General features: G+C 43.0%; 2 protein-coding genes across 3 annotated transcripts in view; one reads left to right on the plus strand and one right to left on the minus strand.

Moving 5' to 3' along the window:
- Positions 1–180: 180 nt before the first annotated feature.
- Positions 181–3620, plus strand: LOC117941624 (C-X-C chemokine receptor type 5). Its single transcript, XM_034866593.1, has 2 exons — positions 181–436; positions 2421–3620. Exons 1-2 carry the CDS (start codon positions 410–412, stop codon positions 3480–3482), a joined length of 1089 nt encoding a protein of 362 aa, XP_034722484.1. The 5' UTR covers positions 181–409; the 3' UTR covers positions 3483–3620.
- A 173-nt stretch (positions 3621–3793) lies between these two features.
- Positions 3794–20257, minus strand: part of bcl9l (bcl9 like) — a 32800-nt gene continuing 16336 nt past the window's right edge. The window contains exons 2-9 of one of the 2 annotated variants that reach the window (XM_034866297.1): positions 15170–15247; positions 13547–13949; positions 11207–11329; positions 10260–10440; positions 9979–10090; positions 7025–9425; positions 6676–6930; positions 3794–5439 (exon numbers count right to left, since the gene is read on the minus strand). In XM_034866297.1, coding sequence (XP_034722188.1) covers positions 4247–5439; positions 6676–6930; positions 7025–9425; positions 9979–10090; positions 10260–10440; positions 11207–11329; positions 13547–13871 — 4590 coding nt within the window. In that variant the 5' untranslated portion in view covers positions 13872–13949; positions 15170–15247 and the 3' untranslated portion in view covers positions 3794–4246. Of the gene's footprint in view, positions 5440–6675; positions 6931–7024; positions 9426–9978; positions 10091–10259; positions 10441–11206; positions 11330–13546; positions 13950–15169; positions 15248–20257 lie in introns of those variants that run through there. The other variant, XM_034866304.1, reaches the window with a different exon arrangement.

A 20257-nucleotide genomic window follows, 5' to 3' on the forward strand; every position in this document is an offset into this window, starting at 1 on the left:
TGGTGGTTGAATGCCTTGCTCATAGGTTCCTCGGTGGCGTTCCCCACTTGCCTCCCAAAATGAAATTATGAATACTCTTACTGTAGGCTCCTTCATGCTGTTTTTTATTGTTAGAAGATGGCTGGATGTTGCAACATGTACGATCAGTAAGGTTTGGGTTTTGTTTTCCCATGCTAGAATATACTGTAGGGTGTGGTTACTTGGACTTGCATTACTGCCCTTTCATGCTTACTATAGAAAGCCTTGCATTTAAAGCTTTGGTCTGTTATGACTTGCAGTTTCAACGCACCCCCAACGCAGAAATAAGCAAAGCAAATATAGAAGTACCAGCACTAAGAGGAAGTTGGCTATACACACATTTCACTACGGCAGTGTAAGATATACATTCAAGTGACCAAGACTTACCCACATGGCCTATGCAGTTACCTTTCCAGAGGTAAGACATAATTAAGCATTGTTGAAATGAATGTTAAATTGGTGTAGATGTTCATAAAGGTCTTTATTATTCTAGCATATATAGGCAGTTCTGATTTAAACAAAATCTAATTTTAGATATTTAAATGTAGGCTATGTTACGTTTGTGATTTCTATACACTTAAAATCATGGGTTTTATTGTTGTCAATTGTCCTTTAACTGCAAGACAGCTGTAATAAGTAAGCTTCCAGTATCTACAATGTACTGTTGAAGACAGTAAAGCATAACTCTTTAACACTTGCTCTCTGCTGCAGTATATGGAATTTTAAAGCAAGTGATTTTAATAGAAACTGTAACATGTATGTTTTTTTATTCTCAATATGGTAAAGATTAAACTACAGGATATTTTTTTAACTTGACAATGTATTTGATATACTATAGTAGCTTGAATTACTGAACCATAGAAATGCATCTAAACAGATGTGCGTTTGTTACATGGGTGCACGCGGCTTCTTTCCGGTTGATTCACTAGGGAAATAAGCGAGGAAGAAATTCCCTGTAATACTATATACATATATACATATATTTATATATGTATATATTCTTGTCATGAAAGGAGAGCACTATTTACAAGCTTCAAGTAACTTGCGATTCAGTTATAATTTCACTGATGTCGAAAGCTAAAGTAAAAAATTAACAATAATGCAATTAAATGTTTTTATAATTTCAGATTTGATTAGTTTGTCATATGAATCAAATGTATTAACTTGTAGAGGAAATCACCTTACAAAATGTTAAAGTGTCGTGATATGAGAACAGGTTTCAGTATAGTAGTCATTATGAACTTTAGGCCCAATAGAAATGTTGAAAGTGATGGCAGCAATGAGAAATAAGAAAAGTATCATGAATATATCTTAATATACTGTACATGGTAGGCGCTGCGGGGCGCTTTACGCCAAAAACAACGGACTCAGGAACAGTTTCTTTCCACAAGCCGTCACTCTGATGAACAGCTGACTTCTTACTCACAGTGCCAGGTTCAATTTCATGTGCAATACCTATAGACTGTATATTTATAGTCTATAATCTATGGCAAAAACACAGCAACACTGTCTCTAATCAGTCTGTGTACTGGTTCCACTTATTGACTCATCATTCTCTATTTCAGAGCTGTTTATCATATTGTAATATAATACTTATATAACATATTACTTATTTATTCCAGCATCCTTTGCACTATGCTCCATAATAAAAACAATTTCTCAAAAAAATAATTTACATAATAACTTATTCCACTATTGCCTCAACCTGTCTGTATTGTTTCTGTTTATAGTGTGTATGTACGTAGTTTGTTTTTGTTGCACATTGTGAGCAATGTATAATCCAAAGCAAAATTCCTCATATGTCCTCATAACTGGCAATAAAGCTGATTCTGATATCAGATATCATACTGTCTTTACAAAGACATAATCTTTTCTAGAAGTTACATGAAAATACCAGAGTAACTGTAGTACTTTCTTCTACTAATATGATGTTGCAATGCAAGTGGAATCCAACATTATGTATGTTTGTACATCCCATTTGTACCCATATTGTTTTTAATAATATAAACATACAGTAAAATAGCTGTGTTTTCTCCACCTGATCTAATGGTAACTTGGTTGTTGATTTGGGGGTCAAAACTAATTAGTATCCATTTATTAACATACAGCCAAAGTAGGATATTTTGGCATGTTTGCCCCAAAAATGTCTCATAGTTACTAAGAAGGGGAAGTGAAAATAATTTGGCCTATGTCTGCATTTCCTGCCTGCAGTAATAATTTGCCTGAGAAAGCCACAGGAAAGAAAAAAAACACAAAGTAGAGCTGAGCTAATGTAATAAATCATATTTCATTGCATAATGAACAATTGCTATTAGATGATGCCCAAATGATTCAAGTGTGTGTATTATTCCACATTACAATGATGTAACCAAAAGGGAAATGTTTCTCTTTATATTTCACAGCAGGAAGGCCCAGATTATAATTATTCAGACTACACTTATGAAAACAACGACACAGCCTGTGAAGATGAGGGGACCGGCCTGCAGACCTTCAACGCCGTGTTCCGACCCTTGCTCTACAGCTTGATCTTTCTGCTGGGGGTGGCGGGGAATGGCCTGATGATAACTGTCCTCCTGAAACGTCGGCGCCTCCTGCGCATCACTGAAATCTACCTGCTCCACCTCGCCCTGGCTGACCTCATGCTCCTCTTCACGTTTCCATTCGACATAGTCGACAGTGCCACTGGCTGGCTGATGGGCGAGTTTCTCTGCAGGCTGATGGGCCTGATGAAAAATCTTAACTTCCGCTGTGGTAGTTTCCTCCTAGCTTGCATTGGGTTCGATCGGTATTTGGCCATTGTTCATGCTATTCCAAGCATGCAAAGTCGACGTCCCAGAACAGTGCATCTAACATGCATTACATTATGGCTGGTCTGTTTGGGTTTATCAGTACCCAATGCTGTGTTTCTTTCAGTGAAGGAAGAAGCCACTAATGCATCTAGGCTCTCCTGTTCCAATCATCTTTATGGAATCTATGCAAACAACTGGGTTTTGACCAATCGAGTCTTTGACCATTTGTGTTTTTTCCTTCCTCTGGCTGTTATGTGCTATTGTTACGCAGCTGTGGTACTGACTTTGTGCAACAGTCAGAAAAGCCAATCAAAGCAAGGAGCAATTCGACTGGCTTTACTCGTCACTCTTGTCTTTTTCTTCTGTTGGCTGCCCTATAATATCACCTTAATAATAGAAACTATGGTAGACCTGCGCGTTATCGTATATAAAACCTGTAGCTTGTATGTCCTACTGCGACCTGCCCTTGATGTGACCAAAAGCCTGGGGCTCTCACACTGTTGCCTGAACCCGTTCCTGTATGCCTTCGTTGGGGTGCGGTTTCGCAATGAGCTAATAAAGTTACTTTGTAAATTGGGATGCAGCCGTGTTTGCCTACCTTTCATCAGAGCTCAGAGTCACAGTCAAGCATCCATATCTGATGGAGTAACCACCACCAGCACCGTCTACATCTAATAAACTTGTATTCAAATGTCAGGTGTAACTAAAAAGCCTGTGTACAACTGTATTTCATTTGTAATAATGAAAAAAATTGATATTATCTGATAGTACCAATTGCTACTTTAATTGCATTTAAAAGATATTTTATTTACCATCAAATTAGTTTCATGTTGTTCGCTTGAATTTGTTTTTGCTTGTACTTTAGCTACTGCAAACTGGTTTTTAATAAAGTTTTCATATATTATACAGCAACCACGTCTCCTTGTCAGTGTTATCAAACAGTAATTGACACAATAACCAAAACTTAAACCAGATATAGATCAGTATTATTCTATTTTTAGACTTCTATTAAAACACTGTTATACAGAACTGCAAACAATCACAAATGCATCTTATATACAGCAGGTCTATAGTTAATTTGCACAACAGTTTGGTAGTTGGAGAAAATAAATCAATGATAATAAAACAAATAGAAATTTGAGGCACTCCTCTCCTGACCGCCACTGTTTCCACAACAAATACACACATCTTTGAAATATACATATTTTACAGCATTTTAGGAAATGGCTTCTGATTTGTTACTGAACTTTGTTACAGTGCTTTTAGATGTTCCATTTTTTTTAATCAGTTGAAATCCAAAATCTGGAGAGTATCACTGATTTATTGTTTTTACAGTTCCTCTTTTCAAATGACTGTAAGAATAACATTAAAGAAAAAATGGGGACACAATGGGAAGGTTTCTTTCTTTTTCTTTTTTTTAACGGTTTGTGTGAGCTGGATCAGAATGGCATATTGGCCATACCCCCGGGGCCGTAGCCAATCGGACTGTCCAGAGACATTCCCCGCTGTCTGAGAGACTGGGGGCCCATCATACCAGACTGTTGGTGGGTAGGGCCCATCATGGGACCCTGAGGGGACATTAGAGGACCCTGGGGACCAAATGGATCCCCTGGCATTGACATGCTTCGCTGCTTAGCCTGCATCATCATAATGTTTTGCTGTGCCATGAGATTGTGTGAGTGCTGCTGGGAGGGCATCATGCCAGGGTATGGATTGGAAGGGTGGTGGAGAAGGCTGTTGGCCATCATGGCTTGCTGTTGATGGAGTTGCTGCTGGGGCACCATGCCTGTCCTTCCCATCATATGTCCAGGCGGGCACATGGGGCCCATGCCCCCGCCGGAAACCATACTCCTTGCGCCCCCCTGAGGAATGCCCATGTTTTGGCGTATTCCGCCGTGTGAAGGGTGGGGTGGCAGCTGCTGTTCAGCCATCATATTCTGTAGGTTTGCTAAGTGGGGGTTGGATGAAGGGCCGCTGCTATGTAGAGGCCCGGAAGAAGACAGCTGCTTGAGGAGTTGCTGTGGAGTCGGTTGCTGGGGAAGTGGCCCCTGGTGTTGATTCTGATGGGCCTCACTCTTGGGGAAATACTGAAGAGTGCTACTGGGCTTATCGGAAGGAATGATGCGGGAGAGATCAAACTCAGGGATCCCCGAGTGAGTGGGTCGTATGACTTCACTTAGATCCGGGCCGTCCCCCATGGCCAAAGGGCCAAATGAGTCTGAAGGGTGAGAGGGGCGCTGGTGAGGATGACCTTTTCTAAGCAAGTGTAACTGCTGAGGTGGTAGAATATCTTCACTCGACTGAGAGAAGTGATGTGACATTCCTCCAATGGGTGAGTGCATTGGCCCATGCGGTGGGGGCTGGATGCGAGGAAAGCCTGCCATCTGGTTCTGAGATATGGGTGAAACGTTGCAGGGCCCCATTCCGTCAGGTGCACCTCCTCCCATCATGGCAGAATTCATGGCTGGCATGCCCATTTGATTCGGGGAAGAAAGCACAGGTCCTGAGGCGTCGTGGGGCAAGTGTTGGTGACCTTGGCTAACAATAGCCATGGGGCTTTGTGGATCACTGTGGGGACCGATGGAGCCCTGGGAGACGAGCATCTGCGAGGTCTGAGGGTTCCCCATGTTTCCTGATGATGAAATGCACACTGTTAACATTTAAAAAATGGACTGACCTTTTTCTCAACCAATTGTACTTATGAAAAATTGATATCATGTTCCTCATAGCATCATTCAATCATATTTTTGAGCAGCACTACTATAATATGAGGTTTGAGGCTGAGAAATCCATGCCCATAACTAGGTTTTGACCAATAGAGTCTTGGATCGTTTGTGTTTTTTCCTTCCTCAAAATCAAAAATCAACGCAAGAAGTCATTCGACTGGCTTTACTCTCATATTTTTCTTCTGTTGGCAACGGTATAATATCAATTCAATTTTATTTATTGCATCAATTCATAATAAGAGTTATCTCAAGACACTTTACAGATAGAGTAGGTCTAGCACACTCCGTAACTTTCAAGAAAAATTTTTAAATGCTCCAATGTGACTCCACCTCCACCCTTCTTTAACGGAACATAAAATACAAGCGCATGTTTAATTATTTATGAGAAATCTGAATATTATAATGACATGGACACTCAATTCAGTACGTTATTAACAGAAACTGTACAGAAATCTAAACTTTTAATGTTGCTGTGGGACAACGTGAGACTAGCCTACCAATCAAATGCCATGTATGTAGATATTATGTCTAGTGGATCTATACACATAACAACATAGATGTTTTGGAACTTTTGATATTCATTGCCCCTCAACAGATCCCAACTGGGCAAAATTAAATTATGCAGGTTAAGAACTATAGCAAAAATATAATAAATATATACACTCTTTGTACAGCAAATAACGTAAATGGCTTGATGGTCTAACTTTTGCGCTGGTGTGTGCATTTGTGGTGTACAGCATTTGTTTTGTGTGTGTGTGTGTGTGTGTGTGTGTGTGTGTGTGTGTGTGTGTGTGTGTGTGTGTGTGTGTGTGTGTGTGTGTGAGAGATAGAGCAAAGGAGAAGTGAGAGAGTAACTTTGGAGCAAGTAGCCACTCTAGAGTCATAGTGGCTATGATGTCTAACCACGGTGAGAAATCTTTAGCAGGAAAAGCCAATCACCCTGTGCAGTTTACTTATGACGATCATAATAGGCTGTATATGGGCTGTATGGACGGCACTCTAAAGTCTGTGGCTACACTGCGGGACTGTTTGCCACAGGGAGTTCCCTCAGAGTATTTTGCTAAAAGGAAATTTAAAAAAATAGCTTATAGCAGCTTAGTGTTGGGGTTAGGGCATGTGTACCTCATATACCTGTTACATACCTCCAATGCTGACACCAGATAGAAGAGGTCGATCTGGCAGCATCTCATCGTCTGAAGTGGCAATTGTTTTGATTGCATCATGGTAGAGAGGAGTCGAACTGGGCATGGCATACTTGGACATCTGAGACATGATGAGCGATAAAGGGTTCTGGGATGGAGGGTTATCAGGAGAGGAAGTGAATGGCATACTAGGATTCATAGAGCCTGGCTGGCTAATGGGCGTAGAGTTGGAACTCCTGGGGGGAAGTGATTGGCCTGTAAAGATCATTAAAAAGAATGGATTAGTGTCACAGCAATACAAAGAGGAGCATTAATGACGATCCAACGTCATCTTGGATTTTAAGTGTACCTGTCTCAGTAGAACTACTTCCTCCATTCCCCACTACCTTCCCACTGGTTGGACCGCCGGGACTTGGAAGAGCGGTTTTAGGAGATGCCCAGCCTGGGGAGCCCACAGCCATAGCAGGGGACTTGAGTCGACCAGGAGAGGCAGACGGAGAGTGCAAGCCAAGGTTGGAAGACCCCATTATCTGGGGAGACTTCATGGAAGTAGAAGAGGTCCCAGTGACAGACGCTGGGGGAAGAGTGGGGTGATGCCCTGCAGAGGATATCTGTGAGGGGGACTTCAGTCCTGGGGCAGAGGGGGAAGGTAGAAGAGGAGATGGCTCCTGGTTGAGGGATGGAGACTTGAGCTGATGAGGACGAGGCACTGAAGGAGAGGTTAGGGGGTTAACATTGATTGATAGGTCAGAGGGGTGCCTGGGACCGAGGTCTACTCCTCTGAGGCCTCCGGTCATCGGCATATGGCTAAGCCGCGATGTACCTCCCATTGGATTATGACCTTGCTGATCAGGCCCAAACATCTCCGGGCCAGGCTGTTGGAGATAAGGCCCTTCCACCTGTCCTCCGGAGAAGGGACCATGATTGGGAAACTGGAAGGGGCCATCAGGTCCTGGAATCATTACCTTATTTCCTCCTCTTCCATTCTGTGAAGCCCTGATTCGTGAAATCTCTCCAGGGCCAAACATCTCACCTAAAGGCCCCCCTCCTGCAGGACCTCCTCTGAGCTTCTGAGACAGCATCATCTGCTGCTGTTGCTGAACATTCATCTGTGGGTTCATGTTCAATGTGAGGCTGCTCCCCAAAGGAGAGTCCACCAGGTCTCTCATCTGAGGACCCCCACCAGGAGAGCCCATCATCTCCCGTGAACCAGGAAAGTCCATAGGTTCACCTCGAGAAGAGGGTGGACCCCGGCCCATTCCCAAATTGTGAAAGTCTAGGCCCCCAGGATGATCCATTATTCTCGACCCCAGGTTGCCCTGTTGCTGCTGTTTAGCTAATCTGTTAAATTCGTACCTGGGAAGCCCCTGCATCTGCCGTTTCTCCATGAGGCGAAACATTTCCTCTTGTGTGATCATATGTTCGGGCTCGCCTTGCAAGTGCTGAGGGGGTCCACCAGGGTAGCAGCCATGAAAGGGACCTCCACCTCCTATGTTGTTGGGCATCTCATCAAGCCAAATCATGCCTGGCCTGGTGGGCCTTTGCCGCCCTAGACCATCCACTGATAAAACTCCCCCTTTGCTAACAGGAAAACCGCCTCCCCCAGGTGGCCCTCTCTGCATCTGTCCCAGGAACCTTGGCCCGCGGGGTCCCTCTTGGTGCATGTCTATCATTCGTGCATTTCCACCCATTCCTCCTCCCATCATATTGCCAGGACCCCACTGCTGCTCTCCAGGCTTGCTGTGGTAGGGAGGAGGGGGTCCTCTCATCATCATGGGACCTCCGTGCATGCCAATCTCTGTCATCATTCTAAAGTGCTGCGGATGTGTGGAGGGTTGAATGTCCTGTTGCCGTCTCTTCTCCTGGTAGTATTCTTCTTGGAGTTTCCTCCACGCCATTTGTTCTGGGGTCAACCCTTCTGGTCCGAGTAACGGACCCATGTCGACCCCGGGTGAAGAGAGCTGGTGATTGGGATGTTGTGGTAGATTATGGTGAGAGTCCATGTGAGGGCTGTCAAGGGCGGGTCCGGCAAGGGACTGTGTTTGAGAAATTATGGACTGGAGGGGTTCTTCATATTTCTTCATTCCTCCCATCTGAGACAAGGCTGAAGATAGCATATTACCACTACTGCAATTTCCAGAGCTATTAGTACCATTGTCACGTTCCTCGAGAACACCGCTCCTATCACTGTTGTTATTATTTAGGTTGGATGGGTTATTACTAGCGCTGTTGTTGGACCCTCCTGTGTCTCCCGGACCTGCTCCACTGCGCAGAAGTAGCCTCTCTATGTCTCTTAGAGTCTGCAAGGAACGCTCCCTGTGTTCCAACTGTTCTTTGGAGAGACCGTCCATGTTCCCTGGGCCACTCCTATGGCCTGTGTCACACTGCAGGTGTGTGGAAAGGATGGAGGGACTCCCCGAGGGAGAAACAGAATCAACAGGAAGAGACATGCCCCCTGCACCCTCTACATCACCAGTTCCTGGGACTGGGCCTGCGGGTGTGGCCGTGCTCCCTCCCTCCGACCTATGGGCAACGAAGTTATTGCTGGAGGCTCCGCCAGGTCTGTTCTGAGGGGATTCATTATCGGAGTGTCCTGCCGATGACGGTGTCCCTGCAGGATGCAGTGGACCTCGAACACCTGCAGAGGCTGGGCGCGGAGTTCCACTTTGGGATTTAGGGGTGCCTGTGGGTGGAGAGCTGCTGGAGTTTACCATATCAGATAGGTTAGGAAGCTTCCCTGATGGGTGGCGCTGTGGTAGACAAAGGGGGGAGAAAAAATTACATTAGTCATTTCCAGTAGTTATTATATCATATAATATATACATCATGCACCTGCACATTGCAGACTATTTTTCCTATGTTAAAACAGACATTGTGTGTGTATGTATGTTCTGTATGTATGTATGTATGTATGTATGTATGTTTCCGTATTTATTGTTTATTTTATATTAATGTTCAATATGTTTGTTTATGTGTGCACCAACAACCAAGGCAAACTCTGTGTCACTCGTAAGTGTTACTTACTTGGCAATAAACCCTTTTCTGATTCAGATTACTGATTTTGATATTGTCTATTATTGTTCATTTGTCAAAACAACACACAGAGCACTCCAGTGTCTCAACTTTTTCAACAAGCATTCACAGCAGTCATAACAACTGCTAATGGAAACAGGAACAAGGAGGTTTCTCAGACAAATATAGCTTTACAAATCAACCTCCCCATATACTTTGCATCTGTGGTCCTTACTGTGGAAAAAAAAAACACTTTTACTTCCTCGTGGTTTAACACAAACTTTTGTTTACTTTGCCACTGAGCTGTGGATGTCTGACCTGCTCCAACTTGGTGCGGGAAACATTTTGCTGGTGAAACAGAAGGATGGAATCGGTCTGTCCTTTCAATACTGCATCTGCAGCACTGTCAAACAGAAAGAGAACTGTTCTAATTAAACTGCAGACATCAGTTACATTTTACAGTGTTAAAAATAAAAAAAACAAATAGGTTGGTTGATAAGATAAAGAAAATTCAGACATCTCCACTTCATGTGAAGAAACACCTGCATGCCAGACCTGAAAACAGTTCTCACCTGTTGGCTAGGCTGGTTGTGAAAACATACACCACTTGCTGTGAAGGCTGAGGAGGAGGCTCCGTTTTTAGACCACCTGGTCCCACACCACATCCGATGATGGGGCCCGCAGGTTCGGACACGGGCCCTGCAGACAGGCGATCAGAGAGCCCTTGGATAGGAACTGCCAGCCCACGCTCTCCTGAGAAAAATCAGCAGCACACGGTTTTCATTTGACTACAGTGGTATCCTGGGTTATAATTGTAATACCAGTACATCCGTTTGGCTACAGCACTTTAACACTAGATGGAGCTAAAACACATGGAAAGTCCACTCAGTGGAAAGGAATAGTACAGTGCTCCAAAAGGACATCCTCTTCCTGTCAGTGTGTGTGCAAGACCTGAAAACAGATCCAATTAACGGCTTTAACCCGTTGTTTTCAGAGAAAATAACGTTAAGACGGGGCAGGGGATTACTACATGGAATTCTTGTGGCCTTCAATGTTATGGTCGCACTGACACTATTGTTAGCGAGGACTGTGTTACAGTCGGACAACAACAACTGGCAATGTGATTCCCCCTGTCGCTGCCCAGTGTGAGGAGAGTGCAGATGGGAGTTGCGTATGCTCAGATTTAAACGGTATACGACATAACTGTGAAAAATGTTCTCATTACAAACAATAATAGAAGATGGGAATCATTCCAAATTCGTTTTAGCTATCTATTACTGTTTGATTGCTAACTCCAAACGCCATTCTAGTGAAAGACTTTGTTGTGTTTGATGCTAACTTGTAGCCAGCAGTGAACCAACTTCGTTAAGTAGGTCCATTTTTAGTGGGTTGACGTTACAGAAGCCTCTCATTAGCATTTTAAATGCTACTTGTCGCAAAGTGACGCACGCACTTGCAAATCTGCACTCTCCTCACATTGGGCAGGGACGCCCCCCTCTGTGGAGATAGATGGACTCACGGTGGGCCGCAGTGTGGGGCTTGTCTTCGTCTTCCTCTGTGTCAGGTCCAGAGCACCATTCATCTCCACTATATGGCTGTTTCTTCTCCAAAACACAACGCCGCTTACTGCGCATTACACCCTCTAACACACACACACACACACACACACACACACACACACACAAACACACACTTCAACAACTATCTTAGTATTGTCCCTTTAAAGCAGTGTTCCTCACATGGGAGAACGTGTACCCATGGGGGTTCTCCGGTGTACTGCTACGGGCATGTGGGATTTTTGCAAAAATGCCAATTTAGAAATGTGTCATGCATTATTCTTAAAATACTTATTATACTGCTATAATGAATGCATTAAGTGATGGTTTGTAATCATTTGAAATGTTGCATTTAAATGTTTTTCCAGGTATAAGGTTGATGTTTAGTATATCTATCACTGTTGGCGCTGCATTATACCTCTTTATATAGACTTCAACCTAAAATGTTAAAGAACACTGCTTTAGAAAGGGTATCACCGATGTTTATTTATCTTTTAAATCATCCACCACTGTATTTTAAACAGCCAGAAGACTATCTGTTCTAATGCATTTTGCCTTACTTGTCAGAAGTCATAGAATCCGTCTACAGCTACTTTGACAAATCGCTTTAAATGTGAACAGGATGTCAAATGGCAGAATCACCTTAAACCTGTGCTCTTTGCCTGTAAAAGAAGTGAAACATGAGTATCTACGGAAATAGCCTGAGCTGCAGAGTAAATATATTTTCTTTTTGCAACTGCATGCTACGCACATCTGCAGATGCAATGTTTTGAGAAGCATGAGCCTTCTCACATGGTGTCCTTATGATTTTGTGGATGCACAAAATGCAAGAAAAGCATAGCAGCATTACCAGAAGGTAACCTGAAGAAGAAGAGTCAGAACCAACGTCTGACAGCAAATACAACTGTGGGTTTGGACTCCAAATGGCGACCGGAAAAGAAAGATGCACTGGTAATATCAGTGGTTACGGTCACATATTTAAAGAAGCTCTGTGTACAAGTCAGTGAAGATTCTTCAAGTTCATAGCTCAAAAAACGACCATCCAACAAACACATCAGATGAGTGTGGCTAAGAAACGTAAAAGACGTGTGGATGTACAGTAAGAAAGGAAGTTTGCAGTGAAAACACACAGAAAAGGACGGTGGGGGGGGGGGGGGGGGGGGGGGGGGGGGGGGGGGGGGGCGCTACCTTGACACAGAGAGGCAGTATGAAAGAGCTTCTTCTGTGAATGTTGTTGTTTCCCGCAGTCATTGGTTGACATCTTAAAAAGAAAGTGTTAAGGTGAAATGGGATTTACCCTAAAAACAACCCACCCTATCTTTCATTGTTTCCCCTCATTCATCGTCTGTCGCTTTTTATGTGGGAACCACACCTCTCCCATGCACGCATGTGTGTGTTTGGGCGTGTGTGTGTGTGTGTGTGTTTGCGCACGTGCGTGTGTGTGCAGGAAGCCCAGATAAGTTTCCCAAAAAAAACACACAAAAAAAAACACATCGTCAACCGGCAGTCAGATGCTCAGATAAACACACAAACCCTTAAAAGCAACAGCAAAGGAAGAAACAGACAATATGTGGGCTCTCCCAGAGGCGTAGAGGCATGGCTTTTCACTTTGCTCTTGTAGAGATACGCTACTCAAAAAAAGAAAGAAGAAAAAACTACTTTCTGGGAGCATGACGACATAAAACAACAGCTCCGAGTGCTAATAGGGTTATGTGTTGTTTTTTTACTGTCTTATTGTTATATGCGTGTTAGATGCAATTGTTCAAGTTATGTTTGTTTGTCCATGTTATTCTACTTGTCTCCCTTCTCGTAAAAGACAGAGAAACAAAAAAATATATTAAAAAACATTGACAGCAAACAAATGCAAATCCAACACTTCATACCAAACCATGTGAACTTGTATTACCAAGAAGCTCCCTCACTGCTTTAATACCAAGCTCACCAGGCTCACCAGGCTCGCCCCCCCGAGCACTAGAGAAAGCCCAGACGCTGTTTCATGTGAGACATGTCACTGCAGTGCGGGCATGGCACAAACTTTCAAAAGCCAGGGGGAAATTCTGACACGTCGCTGAAAGGTCAGGGCATTTCAGCTCGAAAGAAAACAAGTTATTCTGCCCTCTCAGTCGTTGCATTCACTTCCTGCTGTGGAGGAGTTGAATGCACGTAATCTGGTACTTCGTGTAAAGATTTGACTGATAGGAAGGTAAAGGAAGTGAACTTCGGTAAACTTAGAACAGAGCGACAGTGTACAGTCTACATGTCCCAGATCCTAACACAGTTGCGTCTGTGCGTATGAGCCTTACCTCCTTTGGCATCCGCCTCCTGGGCTGGGGGGACGGCATTTCTTGACTCGCCCGAGTCAATGGAGACGCTCCGCTCCCGCTTGGATTTGTTTTTCAACATCCCTCCGACGCTGCTCGCCGACTGGCTGACAGCCTTCAGCCCAGGGTTGCCAGGAGAAACCTGGTTGGTTTTGGCTCCATGGCTCCCGGCACCGACGCCCTTTGGACCCAGGTGGCCGGTGGCTCCCTGCTGCTGCTGAGCCTGCTGGGTCACACTGGCTATTTGGGACCGGCTGTCACCGGTGACTTGCTTGCCATGACTGGCCAGTTTATTGTCTGTGTGCATTTGACTGGCTGGTGAGTAAGGTGGAGGTCTGGTATGGGGAAAAGCTGGAGGAAGTGGAGGTCAGTGGCGCTCACATTGCTGATGGAGAGAAGAAAAATCAGCGGCATCAGTGTTTCCGACCACATTTCTGCCCAACAGTTCGAAGATACATTCAGATTATTTCTCTAGAAGAACTGATCTGGATACAATCTGACCACTGCACAACAAGCAATTTGGAAATCGACTTGTGCAATAAGTACATCACGAAAGGCTGAAACATATCGTGATAGACACTCAGAGATTTCTTTTGCGTTAGTTGAAAGAAAATTGTGAAAACTACACATTAAAGCTACCCTGAAAATCCCGAGTTTTCTACGAGAGCCCAAATTGAATTTGCTCAGCGAGTTACTCCGGCATCGAGTGAAGCTGCTCATTAACCATGCCGTTGCAGCTGCACCAATCACGTTGTGTTGTTGTGACTGGTCTTAGTGATGTCGCACGGACCTCTACAAGAAATCAATCCTACCACAGGCAATACAACTTTTTAACACTTCATCACTGGGTTCTAGATAAGACTCTGAGACATCACAATACAGCACTAAGTGCAACCTGCACGATAGGTTTATCTACATATTTATCATACTATAAGCAGTTGCACATCTTTGTATTTCCAACTTGTATATATTCAAATAATTGTTCATGTATTTTATCCTATTATTTCATGTACAGTATACTGTATGCATGGATATTGTATCCTACTATTTAATTTATATGCTGTGGTGTGTGACTGATTTTGCTGCTGTAACACTATAAATTTCCCATTGTATTGGGATCAATATCCATCCATCCACCCATCCGTCCATCCATCCATCCATCCACCCACCCATCCATCTGCGTGCCATGAGATTTTCAAATGCATGCTTCAGTTGCCCCTCAAGATGGGCAAATTTCATTACTCGATGGCAGACCCTTAATCTTTCGAAGTTGCGTCTGGATTTCCACGCTACATTAAAATGTAACGGTCACTTTTTGTTTTAGTGGTGCCACTTATATCCAAATCTATGTTCAATTGAAGAATGTTAGAAATGATTTCCTTTGATTTGTTTTCAATGCAACAAGCAATTTGTTGTATTTTTATCAGAATACTGTAATCAGCAGTTTTATTTATTGCACGTAATATATGGTTATGCTCTTAAACTAAATTATGGCATATTTTCCGCATGTCGTTCAGCCATATATTGGGCCTACTGTGAGTGGATGATTGACAGCAGGTTCCAGGTTAGGCTTTTAGAGCCAACTTTTTCAGCCTGTTCACTCACCTCATCTCAACCAGACGCTCAGCTGATACAATGCCATGCTGCTCTCCTGGACGCTTCACCGACCACACATGGACCTGGGGGACAAGAAGAGAGGGAGATCATCATTGGAGCCAGATAGCAACCTTTACAGTCATTGCTATACGTCAGTGTGTGTGTGTGTGTTTGTGTGTGTGTGTGTGTGTGTGTCCTCAGCATGTGGTTCAACATCAACTCCATCAGCAAAGACGGAAAAAAGACAGAAGAAGAGTAGCAAGACAGGCAAGGCCAAAGAGACTCTGGGAGGTAACTGTTCCTTTAAGGGGCCGAGAGCAAAGAGTTTGAGCTGGGGGAGGGACCTGCAGCTCTGAAGAACCAAACACTTTGGAAACCGCAAAAACTCCACCACACATTCCACAACACTGTCTGTAGCAATACCTGTCTCTCTTGCCCTCATTCACTCACTTGCTCAGTCAGTTACTCACTCACTCAGATTTCTTACACTTAATGTGCACACACACACGCACGCACACGCTGCTTATTACAGATTTTAGTTTAGGCCTATTTGGAAAGTCAGTGGTGTAAAGTTATTAACTAACTAACTACACATACTCAAGTACTGTACTAAACTACATTTTTGAGGTACATGCACTGTACTGAGTATTTTGCTTTAATGTTAATTTCTTCTTCTACTAAACTACATTACAGAGGAAAACAGTGTACTTTTTTCTCCACTACATTTATTTGATCAATTGAGTTGCTACTTACTTGGATTGAAATGATTACTACACAATATGATCAACACATGACAGTATATGTTATTATTATAGATAATGCAACATACAATTCACTAGCCTTTATCAGCCCCAACATTAAAATCATACATGCATTAATCCATCAAATTATAGATTACAATCCAATAATATAACATATTCTGAAAAAGGGGACTACCAGATTTGACTAGCTGTTTTATTATTTGCCTTTACCCACTTAATCATTATATCCACATTACCAATGATTATTTATGTATACATTTTTGTAAAAAGCCTCAACAGTCATCCCTTCAATGGAATCGCATTGCCAGATCTTCCGCCACAGCACTGCGAAGGAAGGTCTGGCTGGTTCACACAGCATTCTGGGATGGGAGCAAAACATGCTCTGGTTTATTGGCATTTCTTTAAACCAATCACAATTGCCTTGGGTGGCGTTAAGCATCAGTTGGAGCCACTGTGCTGCTGCAAATTAGTCCTGAGGAGATACTTGTTTTGGTGGAGAAAACTCAGATTGGACAGTCTAGCTAGGTGTCTGGATTTAGCCTGCAGAGATCTGAGGAGCAGTCCTCAGAAATCCACTGGAGTTTATAATTACAACACAAAGAAGGTGGAAGGTACCGGACATCTGGCCAACAAGAGCCATATCCAGCGGAATTTTCGGCGGCACCGGAGCAATCGTGGAAGTTTCGTGGATGTATAGACTGACCCTACAATATTGTCGCAATATCAACATTGATGCATTTGATCAAAGAATATTTGGATATTTGACTTTCTCCATATTGGCCAGCCCCATGTATGAGACTGCCTTAAACCCAGCAGAGCTCCAGCTCAACAGTAAGAATGGGGAAGCCTTACTAGCTCACAAGGCTTCTGGGTTTAGGTCCTCCTCCTCCTGACACCACCGCCTGCCTGTGTCCATAACCCCCAGCTTCTGATTTGAAGCTTTGCAACCGAGGTAAGCTACTCTATGGTGGCGGACTGCAACCAAGTAAATTTACTCAAGAACTGTACTTTAGTACACATCGAGGTACTTGTACTTCACTTGAGTCTTTTTCATCATGCCACTTTTTACTTCTACTCCGCTACATTTCAGAGACAAATATTGTCCTTTTCACTCCAATACATTCATCCGACAGCTTTAGTTACTTTACTGACTTAAAACTTTTCCACGCAAAACACACGTAGTTTATAAAAAGCAATGTCTTATTATAAATGTAACTACCCCATAAAAAAAAAAAAAACAGCCTACATCTCCATCTGAAATTATGTGAGGAAACACATAGTGGATTAACAACTGTTTGGCTCCTTTCCAGTTTATAAAATGAGGATTCTTCTACATTGAGTGCTTTTACTTTAAATACATTTTCCTGATGATACTTGCATACTTTTCCTTAAGTAACATCATTAAGGCAGGACTTTTACTTGTAACAGAGTGTTTTTTTAGTGTGGAATTAGTACATTTACTTAAGTAAAAGGATCTGAATACTTCTTCCACCAATGCCTCGCTGTGTGTCAAAGAAGTTGTGTGCAGTCTGCAAACTGGTTGTACACAATTCCTTTTTCACCAGTATTTGCAGGTCTTAACAAGACCCTTCCACACCTGTTGCTGGTGAACAATAGTTGGTCAAACAGTCATCACAAGCCTGTTCACAAACATCTGAGACATATGCGGCTGACATGTCAACATTTCCACACTGGTTTCCATATTTGGCCATGTGACGCAATCCCACCGCTGCACGCGGTGTGGTGAGTCAGGTCAGCTGTCCTGCTCTTACAGAACCATGTGTACCGCTCACTCACCTTGACAGGTAACGGTAAACACAAAGCTGTAATTAGTCATTAACTAACAGCGGCTCATGTCGGCACAGAAAGCTGCTTGTTCGTTGGCGGAGGACTTCGTCACTCATTAACTGAAAACGGGGACGGTCAGACGGCGCTCCTGTTGACAAAGTGTGACTCACTTGCTCAGTGCGACACGGAGCGTAGGCCGACCAATCATGCGGCGAGTCGCTGACCTTCGAGTGGACAGTTAAGAAAAGATAGGCCTATCTGAAGTGGATACCAGTCTAGCAGATATCAAGGCGACTCGTGGCCGTTTCTGCTGCAGCTGATAGGATCAACCTGGGAGGAGCCTGAAGTAGTCACACACAAAAAGAACAAGTCATCGTAAATGTTGACTCATTTAACATTTTGTAAACCAGGAGACGGGCCTCGCACTCAGTATCCTCAGTGCTTGCCAAGTGAATGGAGCCTACATTTAAGCTAGGTCTAATCAGCCCCAAGGAACATTCCAGTGACTTTAGCACAGCTAAAGCCTCTTTCACAGCTAAACCCTCCCGTCTCCATGCACACACACACTCAAATACAACCTGTAGCTGCTAAGGACTACAGTCACAAAAGCCCTACCAACTATCATATGGGCACTATGTGCCTTGCCATATTCATGAGTGTTTTACCTTTTTATATTGGTTTTTAGCTTTTACTTGTTTATTTATTTCCTGCTGCGACACTTATTTCCTCCAACGTAATTTTGTTGTGTTCACATAGTATTCAATGTTTTACTTGAGAAGGGTTTTGAGTGTTTTTTAGTTTTTGTGCAGTGGTAATACACCAATGAATGAGCATGATTACGAATGATTGAACTAGTCAACCCAAATGTGCCCCTAATCGATAATATAATAAGTAAAAAATGCTTATTCCTTGACCCAGATTTTTGGTTAGCAGAGTCATGTTTAACTAAAGTGTTAGGCAGTTACTGGTCTCAATCAAAGCATGCTTCATTATTCAAGCCAAGAAAGTCAATCTGTATAGTGCCGTTTACAGGCTGCAAAAATCATTTTATTTGGAAGAGTCTCAAGAAGATCCAATTTGTCTGGAAAAAAAGGTGCTTCAGAACATTTTTAGATTAAACCACAATGTTTTATGTTCTACAGACTTTATTTTAATTAAGAACTGTAATATGGACAGTCTGGCTTCCTACTCCATAACAACTCCACGGTACAAATGATTAACTTGACTAAACCGATTATTCTGAGGGTACAAGTTGTTCATCTGATGACTATTCAAACAAAAAGGTGTCACACCTTGAATACACACTGGTCATCTCCATCAAACTGTATTATGCAACAACTGGTTGCACCGGTGATGCCTTCGGCGTGTCACAGAGTCACAGTCTTTGAACTTAATTTACTTCATTTGGGATGATTTGTTTTCACTTTGATTTTCAGTTGTTTTTCAGTTGAACACAAAAATGCTAAATTACTGTACAACCCACTTTGATTCAATGTTTTTCTTTTTTTTATTATCCTGTTCTGTATATTAAACAGCGGCACAGATACAACCACTATCTTACCTGCATGTTCATCTCATCTGTTTATAAGAAGGCGTTCAGACACAGCTGGAGAACCAACACTAAACTTAATTGGCGTCATCTCCATTCATTACCTCCTGACGTCAACTCACGCAAGCCATTTAACACCTATGCTTGAGAAATGATTAGTGCTTAATAAGGGTGACATTTAAATAATGAACTAAATCCAAGTGGCTGCTAAGCAATTAATCTGCAATAAGATCAAGCTTGTGAAATCAAAGTTAATGTCCCTTAAGGGAGTTGTTCTCACTCTCCCTCCCCCTCACCCACTCACACAGTTTCTGCTAAAGCAGGTTTGAACTTTCTTTTTCAGTCTAGCTTTTTTTTTTTTTTTTTTTTCTTTCACGTTGACAAGGTTGCAGATCTCCAGCTGGCCTAACAGACTGCGGCTTTCCTCATCAAACAGGGGCGCCTGCACTTCTCCAACAATGGTTCCAACAGCTTCTCAATGGCAGGGAAATATGTTGCTCTCATGGATTTGTATCTGTGGGTCCAACGATGCTAATTGCACGTTTTCGCCAGATCACCTAATCCCTTTAACATAAAATAGTTAGGAATAGAGGTAAAAAAGTCGGATATCCTGAAAAGGGATAAGAGGGTAGACGTAACAGTTGGATAGTAAGATCCAAGTCTCATTGTGTAAAAGAGCATGCTGAAACAGTTTGGAACTGTACAAACCCTAGCTTGTTATGTAAAGCAAACTGACTCCTATGACTAATCACACATACCTGGTGTGCACGGAGGCTGACTAATCAAGGCTCCGGCATCACGCATGCTGACAAACAGCTAAACAATTTTGAGAAAACACATGAAAGAGAAAGCGTGTTAACACTATATCGACATGTATGATTCCAGTGACTCATTTCCAGGGTGAAACGTGCTGTCTTCACTTAGCCCTTCTCATTAGGGCGGAACCCCAAATGTTGCCAACCTGCAGAAGTAGTCAGTCAGTCAGTCAGTCAGTCACTC

The sequence above is a fragment of the Etheostoma cragini genome, chromosome 3, assembly GCF_013103735.1.
Source record: "Etheostoma cragini isolate CJK2018 chromosome 3, CSU_Ecrag_1.0, whole genome shotgun sequence".
NCBI lineage: Eukaryota > Metazoa > Chordata > Actinopteri > Perciformes > Percidae > Etheostoma > Etheostoma cragini.